The following is a 20,461-nucleotide window of genomic DNA, read 5'->3' as shown; positions in this document are numbered from 1 at the left end:
TTTATTATAAAGGGGTTTTATGATACAAATTTGATAATCTCCCATACACATTGGCACTGTTCTAATTGGAGTTGTAAGCCCATAAAATTCAAGCCCTTTGTTTTCATGAAGGCCACAAGGTTTTAAAAGATACTATTGTACCGCCTAAAACCCATAAAATTGTCACTAGGGACTGATTAAACAGTCCTGAATTGAAACAGTGCGGATTTTGTCTAGGTCCTTTTCACGCACAACAATGCTCTTTTCAACCCCCAAGACAAAAGGAGGTTTAAGGAGCGATTCTTTGGGAGATTCTTCTAAGATAACCCCATCCATATGGGAGACAAGGTGGCCAGCAGCTGAGACGAAAAAAAAAAGATTTCGGATGGCAGGAGGAAAAATAAAGGGAAAGGGGTGGGGGAAAGACGACAACAACAACAAAAAATCAAAACCCAACAACCAACCAACCAAACAATAGAACCAAACCCAGGTGACACAGAAACTATGTTTCCCCAGGTCCTTCCCGCACAGCCCAGAGGTCTGATCCGCTCTGCTCCTCCGTCTTGGCACATGCCTCCGGGTCCAAGCAGGGAAGGAGATGCAGGTGGGAGGACTGGCGTTCTCCCCGGCCTATCCTGAACTGTAGCTGGGTCTGATCCTCCCGCACCGAGGACGGATGCGACACCGAGCCGCCAGGGTGGAGGGTGCGCAGCCCTGGGTAAGGTAGGGTTGGGAGGAGAGCGGGGCCATTCTGGCGGGGGAGGCGGCCAAAATTACTCACGGAAACCGGTGTGCGCTTTTGGTCGCCTCCTCATCCGCGACGGCAACACCTCGCAGCTTCGCTCTCCGTGGGCTCCCCGGGATGTGTAGGCAGCACAGCACATCCCAGGGGCATATCTCGTCCAAAGTTATCCCCTTCCAGGGAATAAATAAAAAATTATATAATAAAAACCCCACTCAAATATCCTCTGCCAGGCCCTTTCCTTCGACAGCCTTTCCTCGGCGGCCAAGTTGTCTGCATCAGTCCCTTGGGATCTTTGCTCCCAAAATATTCCCTCTGCGTTCGTGGTCCGCAGGTGCCGTCAGAGGGACGGAAGCAGCCGCTCTAGTCCATATTTCAGGGACCTGGGTTTAACTTTGTAGGGGGGTTTTAGGGCTTTTCCCCCATTGGCGGTTGGCAGAAAATATATATTATTATTTTCACCCCAAAGTAATAAAATCGATAGTTTATCAAAGAGTTTTAAAACATAATTTTCTTGGCTGTCCTTCCCCAGTCGAAATTTGGACCGGTTTCAGGCTAACGGAAAGATTGTCTTAATTCTGGATCCTGCCTTACCGGCTCTAGGGAAGACATCGCCGCTTAAAATGCAAAGTCGTGGGGCGCGGGAGAACGGGAGACTCCGGGCTCACGCTTCTTGTAGGAATTATCGCCCCGTTTACAGTAAGACGCTTGCAGCAAACTTTATTCGCCGTTTACCGGCGCATGTGGGTAAAATAAACGAACTTGAAAGTCAAATTCGACTGGCGCTATCAAGACAAGTATTTAAGGTTTTATAGAACAGGAGGCAATCCTACGAAATAGTCCCAATCGTCAAAACTACACTTCTCCGCCGGGGAAAATTTATTTGCCAAAAATCATTTTATTAGTCACTGGAAGATTCAACTATTTTAAAATACACTAGGTCGCTAGGCTGATCATTAGTGTTTAACAAGGAATCTCTCGAACAGGAGGAGGAGGAGCAGAAGTTTTACAAAATTCGAGCCTCACGCGGCATCCTTGCCCTCGGGTGAGGCCAGCGGAGGGGAGCGTGGCCCCGGCCAGCTTCGTCCCGGCCTGCCGCCGCCCCGGAGCCGCGCTCCGCCGCTCGGCCCGCCCGGGCCCGGCCGCGCGGTGCCCCGGTGCGCCTCGGGCGCCTTCCCCGCGCTAGAGCCCGGGGCCGGGGCGGGCAGCCCCGCGCCCGTGGGATGAGTCCGGCCCCAGAGGGCTGAGTGCCGCTGTCACCATCCCCAGGAGACGACGGCGGGGTGCGCCAAGTGCTGGTACGCGGGGAAGACGCCGAGGGCGGCGGCGGGCGGGCAGGCTCGGTAGCCCTGCAGGGCGAGGGCGGCCTGGGCGCTGCATCCCGCCAGCGCGCAGCCCAGCTTGGGGGCGTGCGGTGGGCGGCGGAGGACTGGCAGGGCAGGCGCGGCAGGGCTCCCCGTCCCGCACCAGGACCGGCACCACCACCCGGCGCAGCAGGGCGGGCGGGCGTGGCTGGGGGGCTGCCGGGACCCTCGCTTCGCGCCCGCTTCATCTTGTAGCGGTGGTTCTGGAACCAGATCTTCACCTGTGTGGGGGTGAGGCTGAGCAGCCGGGCCAGCTGCTCCCGCTCCGGCGCCGAAAGGTATCGCTGCTGCCGGAACCGCCGCTCCAGCTCCAGCGTCTGCGCCTTGGAGAAGAGCACCCTCCGCTTCTTCTTCTTCTCCTCGGCCTCCGAGCCGCGGGCGGGGAGGGACCTTTGGGTGGAGTCGGGCAGGCTCATCTCCGGGCCGCTCTCGTCGGAAGCTGGGGACAGCGAGTGGGTTAGAGAGAGGGAGCAGCCGGGGCCGGGGAGCGGGGCTGGCATCGAGGAGGCCGCCGAGAGCTGAAACGTCTCTCGCAGGGAGGGCCCCGGCTGTTTACCGGGCCGGATTAATCCCAACAGTCAACAAGAGATGTGAGCTAACCCTACGAATAAGCTAAACCTAGCCCACCGGACGGAGCGGGCTGTCTCCCCGTGGGGGACCGTCTCTTCCCCGCCGGTAATCCCGCAGGGGCACGGCCGCTCCGTCGCGCACAGCCCGGGGATTGCGGGCTGCCAGCCCCCGTGTGCCCTCCGCACTGTATCAGAATATGGGGCTGCCCGCCGGTCCCTCCATATCTGCTTTTCACCCGCCGCTCGATTACCTAAATATTTAACTTATCCCGGTGGTGTTCCCGCACCCATTCAAAGGACGGTGTCCCCCTGTGCGCACACAGGTATACAATGAACGCCGGATATCTGCGGCACAATTCATGTGTGCGAGGTGCTACACAGCTGGGTTTGCGAGCTGGAGCCTGCCCGCCGCCGTGGCAGGTGCGTGCATCTTGGCGGTGGCGCGCAGGGCACTCCGCGGCAGCGCGGGGAGGCGAGGCACGGGGGGTGCTCAGCTTTTCTCTGCCGAGCGTGGGGTGGCCTCAAACCCCTCCAGCACAAAAAGACAGGATTTCTTGCACCAGTGAAACGGGGGTTAAAAAAATAATCCGGGAAGTGGGCTTAAACCATAAGATCAGAGAGAGAGGTGGACACAGCCTGAGATTTTGCTTTCTGCCATAGCTGGGAACATGCACAGACCTACAAAAAAACCCCAAAAACCAAACCAAAAAAACCCCACCGACCCCATAACAAAAACCAAACAAATAAACAAACAAACAAACAAACAACAACAAAAAGCCCCCCCTCTTTTCTGTCTTAAGATCGTGGTCGGGACATTTCTGCTGTTTCATTGTTGCAATTCGGTAATATTTTATAAAATTCCCAGCCTGGATTCCCCCGATCCTGTAGGCTATGTACACTGGCAATTCACTGCCTCGCATCTTCCTCAAAGGAAGAGGGGAAATAAACAAAAGATATTTGTGTGGAGATGGAGAACTCCTGTCCGTTTTATACTCACAGGGGTAGTGATTTCTGTCTGTTTCTATCCACCGTCGGTACGGCGAGCCGGTGTAGTTCTCCGCTGAGTGGTGATGGTCAGAGGCTTGCTTTATGCTATTAGCATCCTGCTCTGGTAAATCCAAAATGCTCCTCACTGTAAAACTGATCCTGCCAGATGTGGCCATGATAGGCTGTGCACACCCCTCAAAAAAATATCACCCCAAACCGAACCCCCTTCCTTAAAAGCTGCGAGGAAAGGATTGCGTCCAGTTACTGGGGAATCTCTTGGCTCAAGAGGACCTTCCTTTCCATCGCCACCTAACCCCAAATATTAGTGTCGTTTACAGAGGTGTCCTGTTTATATAAACAGTCCTCCCCACTGCAAACACTGCCTGCTTTCAAACCGTCCCTGTCTATAGGATGCTAAGTACCTGAATTAGTCAAGTGCTAAAGCCCTAATGGGAGTAGGTGTAGCCCCCCCCCCCCCCCACCACCCCCATGAGAGAATAACCCGTTACCTCCCAAAGACAGCAGGAAACAGGCTTCATCATTACATATTCTGTCTGATTAGCCAAAAGTGGGGACAGATAATGGTAATTGTTAGCAGTGAATAACATCTTGGGTGGCATGTGGATGACCAACAACCACCCCCCTCCATCCGCTACCGAAGCCACCAGCGTCCCTTCTATCCGCAGACAAAGTGAATCCTCCCAGGACATCCGCAGAGCCTGCCGAGAGCCCCCTCCCCGCTTCTCCCTCTTTATTTCCCCCCTCTTGCCTCTTTCTTTAATTCTGGAAGGAATTTACGTCGCTATTTGTTTTATTTGCCCGGGCTGTTTGCAGTGCTACCTCAAATTCTCCCTCTTGTTGTTGGCAGGTTTCCTACCCTCAACGGGGCATTTTTCACACCTCGGCTGAGCTCTCGGCGGGGAAGGCTGGAGGGTGTGTGCGTTAGGGAAGGGGATCTCTGGGATGGGGTTTTTTTGCGTCTCCAGGGCATAGTACATGGAAGGTACACCTTTTTCTCGAGAAAGATGATGGCGGGAGCTTGGCATACTCGGTCCATAAGGAAGAGTCGGGGCGGGGTGGGGGGTAGTGGAGGTTTGGTTTTTGGTTTTTTTTAATCACCGGTTTGCGTTGTACTAACCCAGGGAATATCCTCTCTGGCGGGGTGTGTGAGTGACTGAAACGACTCCAGATGGGGTGAGGGAGAAAAGATCAAACACGGCGCGTCTATTTATTCGCGCCGTCCCTGCCGACCGCCGCTTCATCTGCCGAAAGAGGCAGCAAACGAACCCGAGGACCGGCGCCCCGCGGGAGGAGGGTGCTGACACTGGGCACAGTTCGGGGACGCCCGGCAGCAGCTCCGCGGCACGAGCACCTTCTGGCAGCTTCTCCTCCCTCAGCCTTCCAGCGGGCCGCCGCGTCCCCCCCCCCGAAGCCGCGGTCGGGCTTTGCCCAGCCTCGGGGGCCGCCGAGGACTTACAAGAAAATACGGTACAGAAACAAGCAGTTCAGCAGGCCGTTCAAACGCAAACCCGCAGTGACAGAGCTCGGTCCCCAGCCGCAGGGCAGGGGTAGAAGTGGCCGATGGGGGCGATGTTTCACGCGGGTCACGCAGCGTGGCTCAAGCCGTGGGTCCGCAGAGCGCGGAGGCGGGACACGCTCCCCACCCGCCCGCCGCAGCGGCCTTCCCCATAGCTCCCCGCCGCTTTCGCGGGAGGGACCGGAGCCCGCCTCGGAAAGCAGTGTGAGGCGAGTCCGGCTGGATGGAGCAAAGTCTGGAGGGAAGGAGACACCCAGCCTCGCCCGAGCAGATCAGCTCATCCCCGACGGGGGAACGGCGCGAAACCCTGCGGCGACGCGCTGCGCGCCTGGAGAGAGAAACTCAGATACACGCGGAGATACTCTTCTCTCCGGCCGCTTTGTCGGTTCCAATTTCCCTGTCCAAACAGGCATTTATAAGCTATTGTGTATAGATTATATCTATCCAGCCCCTCTCTCGCCCCCCAGACCCGCTGCCCGCGTGCCCCCGGCCGCCACCGCCCCTCCCCGCCCGGGTCCGGGTGTCGCTTCTGGGAGCAGTTACACTTCTCGGGGAAAATGTCAGTAGAGCAGTAACGACAAGGGAGAGGTGAGATTTATATCGGCGAGATTTGTGGGCGAAATTAACGGGGCACAAGGCTCCATTTGGCCAACTTCCCGCATATTTCTTCGGGACTGGACAGGCTCCATATAAACGATTCCCAGGCCGTGATTACTGCAGCCACCTATCAAGCGTGCCTGGTGACAGTAGTTATCTCCCAGCTCCGAGCACAGCCTCCCAGCCGTCCTGGGTGGTCGGAGCGAGGGGAGCACAAATACATGCCAACTGCTAGGCCGTGAACAAAAGGGAAATGTAGCCCTATGTCCCGGACCTGTTGGAAGCATTTGTTCCAGTCAAGATTTTGCATTTGTTCAGATCTGGAATAATAGGTGATTGACGCCTTCCCACAATGTGCTTTAACTCTCCGGGATAAATCGGAGCTTGTTCCTTGTTGTCATGGTTTTCAATAGGGTTCAATGGGATTGAACCACTATCGACTCTGCTTTACGTCTCCGGCAGCCCCGTCCATACAAATTTATTAGTTACGTCTTTTTAAATGAGATTAAATTGAAACGACGTGTCCGTCCTCGGCGGAGCGGCTACTACCGCGGTCGCCTCTGTGTCCCCTTCGGCCCCGACTGCCCGTGTCACCGCCGGGGCAGCCCACGCCTGGCGAGGGGACTGGGGGACCCGGCCCCCCCGCTGCCAGGTACAGCCACGCTCACCTGTCCAGGCCCGGCCGGCAGCGCCGCCGCTGCCCCGCGGTCCCGAGCGCCCCGGGTATAAAAGGCGGCCGAAAAGTGCTTATTAATATCTTGACCCCGCAGGCAAATATTTGCTGAATGCCCGCGCTGGAGAAGAGTTTCGGGGGGGTCGACTAGAGGAGAAGAGGGGCCGGTGTTCAGAGCACCACAAACTTATACAGTATCCGAGGTGGCTCTTAAGAGGAGTTTGCCAAGGACACTCTAAAGAAAGTGAAAAAACTTTGCAAGGAAAAAAAGTCAGGATGAGAGAAAGAGAGTCTACTTCAGTGACCTCTCTTAGCCTTTTAATCTATTTAACATCCTAAGCCCACACTGATGTGTAGAAATAAGTAAATGGTACTCTTCAAGCCTTAAGAGCTCTCCAGCGTCAAATATTTGCACTTACTCTTAGAGTTTTTCTCAAATAGCGCAAGACACATTCCCCCTTGGACGAGCCGAGCTGTCTAAATATACCTACGCATTGTTATCTGCGGGAAACGGTTTGCTTCAAAGGCAGAACGTAATAACCTGAAATGTTTCATCTCTTGGTTTGCTTGAGACAGACTTGGACGCTTTTCAGCTCTGGCTGCCCGGCCTCATTTCGGGGTTTGCCGGTTCGGATTTCACTCTCTCCGGCCAGACTCCTGCGTGTCTGCCCGCGGGACCCTGGGCCTGCGGTTCCCCTGGGGAAAGGATTCCTGGACCGAGAGGTGGGTTTGCCGCTCACCGCTCTGTACAGGCCGCTACGGCGGGCGGGTGTCCTTGGCACCCCACCGAGAGCCGCCTATTCCCCGACTGTATCCACGGGGAAGAGCCGGGGCAATCGTTTCGCCGGGGCTGTTACAAGTAGGCGGCAGGGCCCACGCGTGTGCTCCGCCCGCAGATACGGTGGCGACCTATAGCAGGATCCACCCCGCCGTGAGCCCGTCTCTGCGGGCCCGCGGGGTGAGACTTGTTGGCCTCCGTGGGCCCGAAGGGGATGGCTGCGTGTGCCCGACCACCTCATCCCTCCAGATAAATCCACAGAAACACTTCTCTCCCCCTAGCCCCTCGCCCGTTTAAATGAATTTTCACGTTTCCAAGGGGGTAAAGAAATAAAGTTTAAAATCTTTGCTTGTTTCCACACTGTTCGCAGCGCGCTTTCCAGCTCATTGGCCGCCGACCACCCGTGGCTGCGGCTCGTGTGAAACGGGGTAGGAGAGTGAGGAGCCCGGGCCTTCGGCCGTGTCCCCGAAGCCGCTGGAGCGGGCCAAGTAGGGGCGCCGTGGCTGTGGCCCCCGTATGGCGGCTCCGCCACCCGCGGACGCAGGTGGAGGTAACCCTGCAGCCGGGACCGGGCTGCTCCCGGCGAACCTCAGAGGGACCGCGGGGTTTCCTGCCCGAGAGGCTGCCCGGCCCGCTGAGGATATCCCGGGGCTGGGTCGGACCGTCCCGTCGGGGCTCTCGCCGCGCCCTTGCTCGGCACCCCTCCTTACCAGCCCCCGCTGTAAAAACACCTCCGACCACCTGAGAAAATAGAGGCTTTTTCTATAACTCTTTTTTTCTCCCTTTCTTTCTTTTTTTTTTTTTTTTCCCTACTTGAATGGGTTCATTTACTGTGCTCAGTGGAGGATTGCAAAGCAGATTGACCAAATCGATTTATGTGAGATGCAGAAATCAAGTATTTCCCTAAACCAGTTGATTGTCCCTACACTTCGATACAGGAGGAGAGAAAAGAAAAAAGAGAAAATATTATTGATACAGTGTCCGTCTGTCTCTGACTGGTGTAGTCCCGGCTTTAAGGAGGAAGTCTCTACATCTGCAGGGCCGTTGAAAGCAATACACTGAATTGACTAAAATGAAAACCTGACCTCACAGAAATTAATGTGAATTTTAGAATTTATTTTAAAACAGGGAAATTTCCACCTTTTATGTAAAACCAAAGAATTCTTTACTTCATTTTTCTCAATAATGAACTTTCCCATAACTTTGCACCCTTTTCCTTCATCATCTGAAAATAGTATCTTTCCCTCTCAACTACAAACCAGCTTTAGACTTTGAAAATTACTATAACTCCTTATTTGTCTTTTTGCTTTGCAACTGATACTCATTATAACACACTTTCTAATTAGGGCAAGACTGTGGAAGGCACGGAATATTCCTTATAGGAAACTGGTTTCTGTGTATTTCTGTATGATGTATTTGTCTCTCTTTCCGCATAGAATAACGTAATTTGCTGTGCACATTTCCTGATGCATCGAAACAACCTGCACCTCCTTTATTTCTTTTTTTTTTTTAATGACTATTCTTTATTTCCAGTACCTAAATACATCGACTTTAACTTATTAAAGACCTCGACAAAAAAAATAAACTTCTTTCTTTGCAGCCAATTTTGAAAATTCTGTTTCTCTGGTGCACCAACTCCCATCCCATCCAAATCACGACCCCCTTTGCTATCAGTTTATTTTGTTGGGGGTTTTTTTTGGCTTGGTTTGGTTTTTTTGCAGAGCTCATTAATTTAAAATGAATAATAATTTTAAATCTGATGCGTTCAAAGTGTGCTATCCAAGACTTACAGTTTTTATGAAGCCCTCCGTTTGCTATTCTGCATTTAAGCAAGAGACTTAGCTCCTTGAAATAAGGATGCCTCACAGCAGTGGAGGATACAGGGTTGAGTTTTTCATTTGCTCTGTGTGATCATCCCAGAGGAATTATTTTGCAAGTTGACTGAAAGCAAAGCAGCAAGGGAAAAACCCCCCCTTGCTCTGTGAGTTGGTTTGGGACTAGTTTGCGCAGAGCCAAACTGGTGTAGACGTGAGCAGGGCTAGCCAGCTGCTTGTGCTTTCCTTCCTCTGGGCTCCGTGAAGCTCAGCTCTCAGGAAAGAATGAGGGGATGGGGCTTTTGCTTCCCACTGGGGTTATTTGGCTCATGAAACTGCAGCAGTTGTTCTGTTAAGAGCTGGCTGGAGTACAAGGTCTGTACCTACCACCACTGCAATGCCATTTGTCTCTTTGCCCAGTTTTCATCCCACATTCTCAGCCTTCATGGGATGTACAGAGACGCAGGAGCAGGTTGCAGCTGAGGGACAAAGCATGCCCAAGACAGGGCATTACCTTGGGCCCAGATTCAGCTTGTATATGGAGCATGTGGCCTCTTTCCCTTCCTGTATAACACACCTGTGCAAGACACTCAGGCTCCAGGAGCTGGAGCTCAGGGGCAGCCAGTAGCTTCAATGACCTTGAAAAGGGCTGTGCTCAGGCAGAGGCAGTGACCCTCACCCAGATACACCTGGCATTTGGGCATCTAACCACTCTTTACTTCAAAGGAAATTGGGTGCCTAAAGCCCCTTGAGAATCTGACCCTAAAAGTGAAGTGGGTGGTGCTAGGAAAATGGGATGAGTGGTAAGATAGAAGGAAAGTCCTTAAGCAGTTGCTGAGAAACTGCAGTAGAGGACAAAAGTTTCCTTGGGAAAAGCTGTCCTGTTGACCATCGCTATCACACTGAACAGACATTCATAAATACAAAAGGCATTTTGTGATTTCAATGTGTAATTCCTTGTTCTGCACTATTTGATATCACTTACATTTTAAAGTAGCCATTAAGTTCTGATAAACATCCTCAATTAATTAAATTCTACTGAATTATTAGAATAAAACTGGCAGCTAAAATTGCAGAAGTCTACAAGATCCCTTTATTATTTTCATAAGGCTTTCTTTTCTTCCTCTGTGACATGCCAAGTCACCAAAAGGCTGGGTACACACTGATGGACTGGCCATTGCATACAGTGACTTGTGAGCAGGCTGCTGCAAAGTCAAGAATCTGTCTCCTGTCAGTGAGACAATAAACTGGGATTTTTCTCAAGCCACACACACAAACCTTCTGTGACCATAACTGGGTTTGAGACTTTTGACCATCTACCAAATTCGGTTGAGGCTTTTTTTATTTTTTTCAGATTTCAGGCAGAAAATAAGATAGTGTGAGCCTTGCACATTGTGAAATTATGCTAAAAGGGACTTGTAGATCCCAACTGAAAATGTTTAGGAAAAGGTATCTCATGGCTGTTTTCAGAACTGAAAGATTTGTTCCTGATGCTGCAGGTAAAAAGATATGAGTATTGAAATTCAATTTTAAAATTTCAGTTTCTCATCACTCTTAGGCTGAATTTTCCCTATTGTTTACACACTGTTCACTACAGCAGCCTTTAAAATACAGAGTAAAATAACTCTGCTGAGTTAATGTGCATTTAGGTGAGTGAAGCCATGGCAGCTTGGGCATGCCACACAGTGAGTGACAGAGAGGTTTTGGCGGTACAAATTACTATGAGGGAGTTTACAGGGGAGTCACTTCCAGTGCACAGCAATAAAATTGGCTTCTATATTTGACTGTACATGAGCCAAAGCCCGGATGTAAATGTCTACCTTTCCATGTAATTGAAATTCAGATTATTCTTTTTTTGGTTTTGTTATGACTTGATATTCAGCTGGTTTTTTGCTCCTGCAAATGTATGTTGCAAAAAAGGTTGTTCCAGGTTTGTGCAGCAAGAAGCTACAGTTTATGTTCACTTACAACAAACTCCACACATATAATTTGCTGTATTTTATACATGTACATGTATACATACACTTTTGATACCCATTATTTAATATGATATTGCTCTTTATATTTCACAGTTGATGAGTCTTCTTTTCTTCCTTGATGTCTGTCTCCACAGCTGACTTTGTTTTCTTCTCTCAACCCATGATTTAGCTCTTTTTGCCCTTATTTTTCCCTCTCCACAGTTTACATTTTAAAGCTTATTTGCAGTCATTTTCTGACAGTAATATGAAGTGCTGAACATACTCTATCATCAGAGGTTGCATTAAGAAGCCAGGACAACCTGTGGTAATTTCTCTATCCTGTTGCACTTTCTTAAATGCCATTAATAATTTTCCCAGCTTGTACCAGAAACAGTGTGGTCAGCAGGACTAGGGAAGTGATCCTCCCCTTATACTTGGCACTGGTGAGGCCACACCTCAAATCCTGTGTTCAGTTTTGGGTCCCTCACTAAACAAGAAGGACATAGAAGTGCTGGAACGAGTGCAGAGAAGGGCAACAAAGCTGGTGAAGGGTCTGGAGCACAAGTCTGATGAGGAGCAGCTGAGGGAACGGATAACCTTATCACTCTCTACAACTACCTGAAAGGAGGTCATAGTGAGCTGGAGATCTGTCTCTTCCCACAAGTAACAAGTATCAGGACAAGAGGAGATGGCCTCAAGTTGCACCAGAGGAGTTTTAGACTGGATATTAGGAAAAACTACTTCAATGAAAGAATTGTCAAGCAATGGAACAGGATGCCCAGGGAAGTGTTGGAGTCACCATCCCTGGAGGTATTTAAAAGATATGTAGATATGGCACTTAGGGACATGGTTTAAAGGTGGGTTTGGCAGTGCTGAGTTAATGATTGGACTCTATGACCTTAGAGGTCTTTTCCAACCTAAATAATTCTATTATTCCATAATCAAAACTGAGCAGCCAGGCATCAAAAGTTCTGGTCCTCACTTTGCTGTCATATTACATAAATGTGGCTCCAAAGGGCAGTGAAGACTCCAGTGAGGCAGATCTAGTTTGGGTCAGACGCAGAAATGTAGTAATTTATTTGAAACAAGAGAATCAGTTTATGCAGCCACTTTACATGTAGTGAGACTTAGCATGTAGTATCCCCTCAAGTTATTTTCTCAAAGGTTCATTTGCACAGTAATTATCAAAATCTAACGAGTAGTAAAGTAACATGCTCTAAAGGAGATGTGTTAGATGAGGATGGAGGAAGATCTGAAATGTAGTTTTGGTTCTGCCACTTTTATCCCATATGGTTTTGTGCTTCCTCAATCTATTTCCTTGCCTTTAAAGTAGGGTCAGATTCTACTAAACTGGCTTTCTCTAACAACTGCTGTAGTTGTATGTGGTGTGATTATTGGGTATCCATATAGTGCGTTAACTACATAAAATGCTGTAAAAATTATGAATAATCACTCGTATGAGTTTGTATTCAGGGAAGCATTTGTGTTTCATTCTGGATCTGTGTGTGTGCCATGCTTTTGTTCACTGAAGCTATTCAAATGGCTGCAGTTCTCAAGGCGGAGAAGTTATGATTCATGTGTTGAAACAGCTGCTGCAAGAACATTTCAAAAGAAAAGGGTTTGGGTGTTTTACTCACCTGCAGAGCCAGTGACATCATATTAAGTAACAGCTTCCAAAATGTGACTGCTGGAGCTCCCATAAAAAAATCCGGGAGCAATTGCTCATAAAGTTTTCAGCCAGGCACTAATACTGTTAAAAAAGGAAAAAGTAATTTTTGCTTATGGGCAGCAATAAACAACATAGATAAATCCAATTTGCTTTCACACCACTTCAGCCCTGCTTGTCACCACATTCCTCTCCCAGCACAACTTCATGGCAATGCTCAACTGCTGAGCACACAACCTGCTGCCTTGTGAGAAGTTAATCTTTATGAATACTCACAGATATACTTTTTGGGTTTTTTTGGCCTTGAGTGGACTTGCGTGATGTTTCCGAGTTATGTACTCCCCTTGAGATTACTGTGGGCAGGGGCAGTGTGCACTGGAGAGCAGTTTAATCCTTGTGTATATAGAAACAGGGCAGAATCTGAGTCTACTTCATGCCCTACGAAAACAGCCAGCAAATCCCCTGGCAGGTTTGTCAGAGAAGAAGCCAGCTGAGGCATCAGACAAATCCTGAACACACAGGCTCAGTGAAACAGGGGGTACAAAAAGCCAAGGGGCTGAAAGAACATACAATAACTAATAGTGAATAAATGACTGCTGACCCTCCTCATCTCTGCCCTCCTTTTCAAGCTAATTCCAGAGTAAGGTTGTACATCAGCTGTTTTCTTTAGGAGTGTGCAGTCAGCTCCACACATACAATTTTAAACTCAACTGAATCATCTGATAACTTCTCTAGTGACTGATTGTGTGCTGACTTCCTTCCTAAATTAAAATACTTGGAATTAATAATGCTGGGGCGCTTGTTTGTCATCATATTTTTGCAGATTTTTGCAGGTCAAATACTAACCACTTAAAATACCTGGTGGTCAGTTCTGTTTGAGTTAAAGCAGTTTACTTTTTGAGTACTGCAGCTAAGTGAGAGCTTTTACTGAAATTCTCAAAATTATGATATTCCCAAAATCAGGTTTGTGAATATCCCTGTCTGCCTCCAGTCTTGGGCATTGGATGAATATAAAAAACATTTCCAAGATTTTCTTCCTCATATTGCAGTGCTTAAGACTACTGACAGGAAGGAAGAACAGTGGATGATTAATTTTAAAACAAAACATTCCTGCCAGCCCTCTGCAGCTAAATGAATGTTGTGGTGACTGTGGAATTTATGGAGAGTATTTCAAAGTAAGATATATTTGTCCCATGACAACACTCTATTGCCATGACATTTTGTGGTATATCTTTAATAATGAGTAACCTTTGTATAATAGTTTACACATTATGAAATTTCTTACATCAGTGAAAAAAAGCTACTTTACTGTTTTTGGAGCAGACATATTCAATTTTTTTTTTAAGTTTATTTTTCTTTTTTTTTCCTAATGTGTTTCCTTTCCCTGTTTTTTATCGAGTCAGCAAAAACGTCTATTGATTAACAATACAGCTGAAATTCCAGCTCGCATAATCATATGTATTATGGCCAACATCAAACAGACTCACAAAACTTAAAGTAATGATTAATAATAATGGCTTTAGAAGGCTGACTTCTTCTGTGAATTCAGATCGGTTGCATTGATTTAGCAGGCATTTAAGGTTAAACAGTCAACATAAGATTGCATGATCCATATTTAATCTGATAAATACTTTATGTTTCTTTACAGCAGCAGCTGGTTTATTTTATGTATTTAATCAAAGAGGTGCTCTGTAAAGCTATTCTGTGCTTTGGTCCATAATAAATGTTTTCTTTAGAGTAGGGAAAAGTTCAGCTGTGCTCACACAGTTGCATTATGCATGCTTTCCTGTACCACGGGGGGGAATTACATTTGCAAACAGAAAATAAAAATGGAATGGCAGAGGGGGAAAAAAGCAAACACTCGTTTTAGGGTCTGTCTCACAGACACATCTCAAAACACTAAAGAGAAATGATTGAAAAAACAGTGTTAGCAATGATTCTTCAGAAATCACAATGATTAGCATCCAGCTAAGGGCTGCTGAGCCCAACTGTGTCCTGCCTGTGGACTCTGACCACAGGGAAGGTAACAGCGCCGGTGCTGCCAGGAGCTGGAGGGGCCACGTGCACAATGGCTGAAAGAGCGACCACCCAAAGTGGCGCAGCTCAGTATTGAGGATGCACAGAGACCTGTATCAGTTGACCTCAGCCTGTGACCAGTGGTGTAAAGAGTCACTAACTCAGAAAGGTAACTTGGGCTCTGCTCTTTAATGGCTTTGTAAATCAGCATAAGCACCTTATAATGAATGCAAAAACTTTCTCGGTAACCAAGTGCAACTGAGATGGGGTTGGGAGGCTGGGGCATTCCTAGGAGCAAACCTCTAGCAGCATGCAGAGCCCCGGCTGCTCTTTTTTGTACAGTACTGTCTGAAGTACCATGCAGCAAACAAGCCAGGCTACTAGGCAGTATTGCAATGCTCAGTTTAAAAGTGTGTATCTGCAGTTCTGATTGTTTAGGTCACCAAAATCAGCAGCCTCAGAATCTGCCGTCAGGAGTCTTGAAATGGAAATGGAAAACTATGTCATTCTTACAGTGCCAGCAAGAGAGCAAGGAGATGTATTTTAACATCCACAAAAACAGTTCTTAAGCTTTCGTGGATGTAGAATGGTATTTTGTGCCACTGGGGGCTCCCAGGATGCCTTTTTGCACCTCAAATAAGTATTTGGCTTGGGATGCAGATGAAAGATACTGCTTCACTTAAATAATGTTACAGTTTATTGTGGGTTTTGGTCCTCAGAGGGTTTTAATTTGTTTGGATGTGACAGCTGTGTTGCAGCTGCAGGCAAAATATTCTGTCTTTCTTTAGTGTCAACAGTAACATTTTTAGAAATTTCCTGTACTGCCTCGTTTGGGTCTTTTATTTTTTCCAGCTTTTATTTTCTGTAATTAATCTTTGTACACAGAGTGTTTAAGTTTGTGTTCTTCCTGCTCATTTTTGATCCTCATATGCTCTCTTTGGTGTTTCACTTGTGCAGTAACCACTACAGCAACATTTTCCCTTTTCCTCTTCCAGATCAGGCTACAGACTTTGCCTATGACTAGCATGTGAAATGCATGTTACATTTTGTGTACCACACCCAGTGAAGGGAGGCCTGGCTCAGACCTCCTTCAGATTATTCTTCTACATCTCTAATCCAATCATTTGAGTTACCCTAACTATAAGACATAGTAGTGCAATACAGAATCAGTACAGAATAAATGGATTTTAGTCCATTGTGAAGATGTAACACTCACTGACATGAGTCTTAGTCTGAGATATTCTCATTTATTCAAGGCAGCTATGCCAACTCAAACACATTCAAATCAATATTGACTAATAAGCTCTCAGTAGTCTTTAAAATAAGCACACATTCATCAAAACAATAAAAGAGAAACAAAATACAGGTAGACCTATGAAAACCAGTGAGTACTGAGACTTTGTTTTATATAAAGCCACATTTTCAGTGTGTGTATATCTCTACAGCCTCACTGACTTGGTGGAGCTACCTAGGCATAAACCAGTTAAGTTGCTGGCTCTAGCTATTTTACTCCTTCCTTTATTGCCTTACCATTCCAGGCTTACAGAACAGACAGGAGAAATGAAGGCTTACAACACTTGAAAATGAGCTTAAATTTTGCAGTGCTGGTTAAGTGTTTAACTGCTTGTCAAGGTTAACAATGTGTTTAGTGTGCACACATAAGGGAAATCTTAAACAAGTGGATTTACAGAAACAAGTCTTTACTAGACTGAGAGTATAGAGGTCTATAGCTACAAGTTGGAAGATAATTGCTTGAAAATATTGCTATAAAAATAAACCATAAATCTCCACAACCAGCTTCAGATAATGTCATGGGAACTGGCTGCATGCCAAGAAACAGCAGGGAAAGTAAGAGCTAATGCTTATTCCTTTGCGCCCAGCAGCACTCCAGCACGGACTGTCCACTCCCAGCCCAGCTGGATGCCCAAGTCAGGCTTGTCTGGCCAGAAAATTGCATCATACAAATAGGAATAACAGAGAAGAGAATCAGGCAGCACAGCTTCCAGACGCCACAGCATTTTAGAGAAAGGATTGCACTAAATAGAGATTTTATACAGAGTGCAGAAAACTCCCTTGTTTCCTTTTTGTTTTTCCTTTCTTTTTTAAAATTTTTTAAATTTTTTTTCTTTTTTCTTCTTCTTCCTTAGAGTGTCATATATAACTATACCACGGAATGACAGCTGGCACAGCTTCTGTATTCTGCCATAATACAAGTCCATAAACTTTTATTGAAAATCTACCTCCTTTGTCCATTTCTACAGAGCTGTTTAAAGATACACTTCTTATTAAACAGCTATGAATATACTTGAGATGGCACAGGCAGAATTTGTACCAACATACTAAAGGCTGCAGTCTGGCCACCGCTGGTAGGAGTTTACTTCCAGGGTGTACAGGCATTAGCCTATGTCCCTTCAACCAGTGGAAAGGACAGTGCCACAGCTTCTGCTTTTTTCCTGACAACTTTCTGGCCTTCCAAAATTGCTTGCCATCCCTTTTCTGCTAGAAAGCTGTAAACATCAAGTAGGCAACTTGGTCTCTGTGTCTCTAGGTTTGAACTTCTCTTCCTCTCCAGCTTTTTTCATGGGACATAATCCAAGATATACATTGGCCTATCAAAAAAGAATCACTAAAATTAGCATTCAGCATCAATATTCTAGAGGAGTTATACAGTTCATGTAAATGTTATATTTACATCAGAAACAATTACTGTAATCTTTCTTAAGATCACTAAACAAGTAAATATTTTCAAGTATTTTCAACACAGTTTTTTTTCAGATATAATATGAAAATACATGCTGCAATGTTGCCCCTAAAATGAGCTAATTATAATCATATTGTAATAGACAACCTGGTTCTAAGATCCTTTTGAAAAATTATATCCTGCATACACAAAAGCTAGAAATCAATTTTCTTTGAAAGCTGTTTCTTTTACATTCATATGATGTCAGAACTTGGGGCTTTGAAGGAAAAAATCAAATTACTATAAATCTGTGAGACTCATAGGCCTTACAAAGGCCTCATCCCTTTGCTCTGACAATACAAAATGCCTTTCCAAGGCAACTGCATTGTGTTTGTATCTACTTTAACATACTTTGATGTTTATTGGCAGAGTGAGGCCCTTGGTTTAAATAACAATCTGCACTTCTATCTTTTACAGTAATAACGTATCACATTGCAGTCTTGAAGAATAAACATTGTTCAGGCGACTCAAATTAAAGGGTAGTGGAGAATGAAAAATGTTGATTAAGCCCTAAATGCCATGAGGGACAGTGATTTTTAATGGGAATATGTGGCTTTAGGAAGAAAAAAGTTGGCAGAGGTCTTCCTGCAACATAGCCATTTGATCCTGTTCAGAAATATAGAAAGACAACTGAGCTGGTGTTTTTAAGGCCTTTAAAGCCATGTGCTGAGAAAAATATCAACCCTTGCTAGGTCTGCAGGCTTAAATGTACAGCAGCAGCATTAAAATCCTTCAGGGAATGAAGCTGTCTGGAAGTCTTCTGATACTCAGTCCCATTGCAGCTGGGATGAAGGAGATCAGTCCATTCTGACAGTAATTCCAAACTAAACAGTACACTTTTTTGATCTGCAGTAAAACGAGTGGATGGAAACAGTTCTTTCCCCAGCAAGAGGAGGATTAATGGCCCAGTGCATGCTGGAGCCACTAGCTTGTATTCCACTGACTAATACTCTTTACTGGAAGTCAGTAAAGGCCTCAGAGAACTGAAGCTTGTGGAAATGCATCAGGTTTTTATGTACATGTTCTGTGTGTAGGTATTATGCTACCTTCTCTAGGGTAGGCCAACTGGCATAAACAGCAAAAAATCACATAGATGTTAGAGGCTTGTAAGTAGGATAAGGAAGCTGCTGGGACTTGCACATGAGAAGAAAACAGTCTGTTTTCCCCCTTCCTGCATTCCCTTCTTTGTAACAACCTGAAATATTTCATGGCAGCATAAAGACAGCACAGAAAGGGAATCCTAGCAATACTTATTTTTAAAGTGTCTTTCCTTCCCACACAAAGTCCTTTAAGACTGGTAAGTAAAAAGCTCTTGTCAACCTTCCGTTCCATTTATTACTCTGCCTCCACAATGTGATCTTCCTCCTTGCATCCTTTTGTAGCCCACTGCTAGTTCTTTGTTATCTGAAGGCTCACTAAGATTCTAGCAGTTTACCTAAGTTGCTCAGTGAAAAAGCATCAGAATATTTCCTTTCATCAGCTTGGAGTACTCTGCCTTTCTATGGTCGAAGCACTTCAGTACAGCTGTAATATTTTTACTTTAGCAAAATAATAAAATAGCCTAAACTGCACGCACTGAACCCAATATAAAAAGATTGAGGTTTGTTGTCAGTGTCTTTTTGAAGTATTTCATGTCATGAGAAATTTTGATATTTTTATGCTGATTTTAAGCAAGAATTTTTTTTTTTTTTTTAGGGGAAAGAAGTTTCCCCAAAAGTGTGGAACAGAAATTACAAATTTTTTTCCATCCTAATACAAATAGTTATTGTCCAACCATTGATTACTTATACCAAAAATATGATTACTTCCCCCAGATTTTAGTCTTTTGATTATCACTGACCATAACATGATACTCAGATTGACAGTTTTCTGTGGAAGAGCTGTTCTCCATAGTCAATTTACCTTTAATTTTAAACATCATGGAAATTTTCATTTTCTTTTGCCTCACCACATTTCTTTTGGGTTTAAAATATTAGGGTCTTATTGCTCCTCTCCCCTCTCAGCTGGCCACAGGGTCCCCAAACCACAGGAAACCTCCCAGAACAAAGAGAATGTTCTTTCCCCTTTGTTCTAGCCCTGTCCCCATCACATTGTCCACTGCCCCTCACTGCTCTCCATGCCATGAGGTCAGTGTGTGAGCCTGCCAGATCACCTCTCCTCCCAAGCCCCAGGTGGGGCCATACAGAGGCAGACTGGGCAACTGGGTAAGCTGTGAAGACCATGCCTGGCATCCAAAAGGTTTTGTTAATTAGCAGGACAAATGCAGAACTCAAGAGCATGTTCAGGAGTCAAACCCAGCCTCATTCAGAGATGTGACTTCTATCCCAAAAGGGTCTAGATGTTGGAATTGACTCATGTGGAATTAGCCGTTGGCAAGGAACTTACGTCATTCCAGTATTCCATAAACTACTTCAGAACCAAAGCAGGTATTTAATTTGGTCTTTGTCCTCAAATGAGCAAAGCTACATAGGCGAATCATGCAGGCCACCAGCTTTGTCTTACAGCTCAGAAAAGGCTGAACATCCCCAACATTTTCTAGGCTTTTCTCTCTGGAAAAAAATTAAATTGCTCCAACAAGCAACTAGTAACTGAAGAGAACCCATTGGCTGAAGATGAGAGGTTGACTGCAGCTCATTCAGAGGGTGAAAAGCCCTTTTGCATTGGAGTGAAAAAAACGTGTATGGTTTTCCTCAGCTGTTCCACCCTCTTCTAATTTCATTATGACTCCTTCCAACAAACTATATAAAGCAAAATACTTTAAAACCTTAACTACAATTATAGGTTCTATGGAATCCGCAACAATTATAATAAATTGGACCACCTTTATCTTTATTTGATTTCTGTTTACCTCAATTTACTTTTCACATCAAAACAAGTGTGTATGGTCAAAAAGCAGAAATTCTGAAGTAAGCCTGGGAGAGTACTTAAAAATGCTGGTGATTATTTTGCTTCCTAGGAAGAATTTTAACAAGACTAGGAATTTTTGCTGTTGTTGACTACAATGTGTCTTCTTGGCCTTTCAAGATCACAAAAGCAAATAT

The 20,461-nt window shown here is 46.2% G+C and overlaps 1 protein-coding gene across 1 annotated transcript; it reads right to left on the bottom strand.

Moving 5' to 3' along the window:
• Positions 1-1,977: 1,977 nt before the first annotated feature.
• On the bottom strand, positions 1,978-3,817 carry NKX2-8 (NK2 homeobox 8). The gene is given in 4 exon segments (XM_039551793.1): positions 1,978-2,127; positions 2,129-2,234; positions 2,236-2,524; positions 3,652-3,817. Coding segments are annotated over 4 exon segments (711 nt in total).
• Between the last annotated feature and the right edge of the window lie 16,644 nt (positions 3,818-20,461).

The sequence above is a fragment of the Corvus cornix genome, chromosome 5 (genome assembly GCF_000738735.6).
Source record: "Corvus cornix cornix isolate S_Up_H32 chromosome 5, ASM73873v5, whole genome shotgun sequence".
NCBI classification, from domain to species: domain Eukaryota; kingdom Metazoa; phylum Chordata; class Aves; order Passeriformes; family Corvidae; genus Corvus; species Corvus cornix.
The sequence above is the reverse complement of the archived record's forward strand: the minus strand, read 5'-3'. Positions and strand labels throughout refer to the sequence as shown.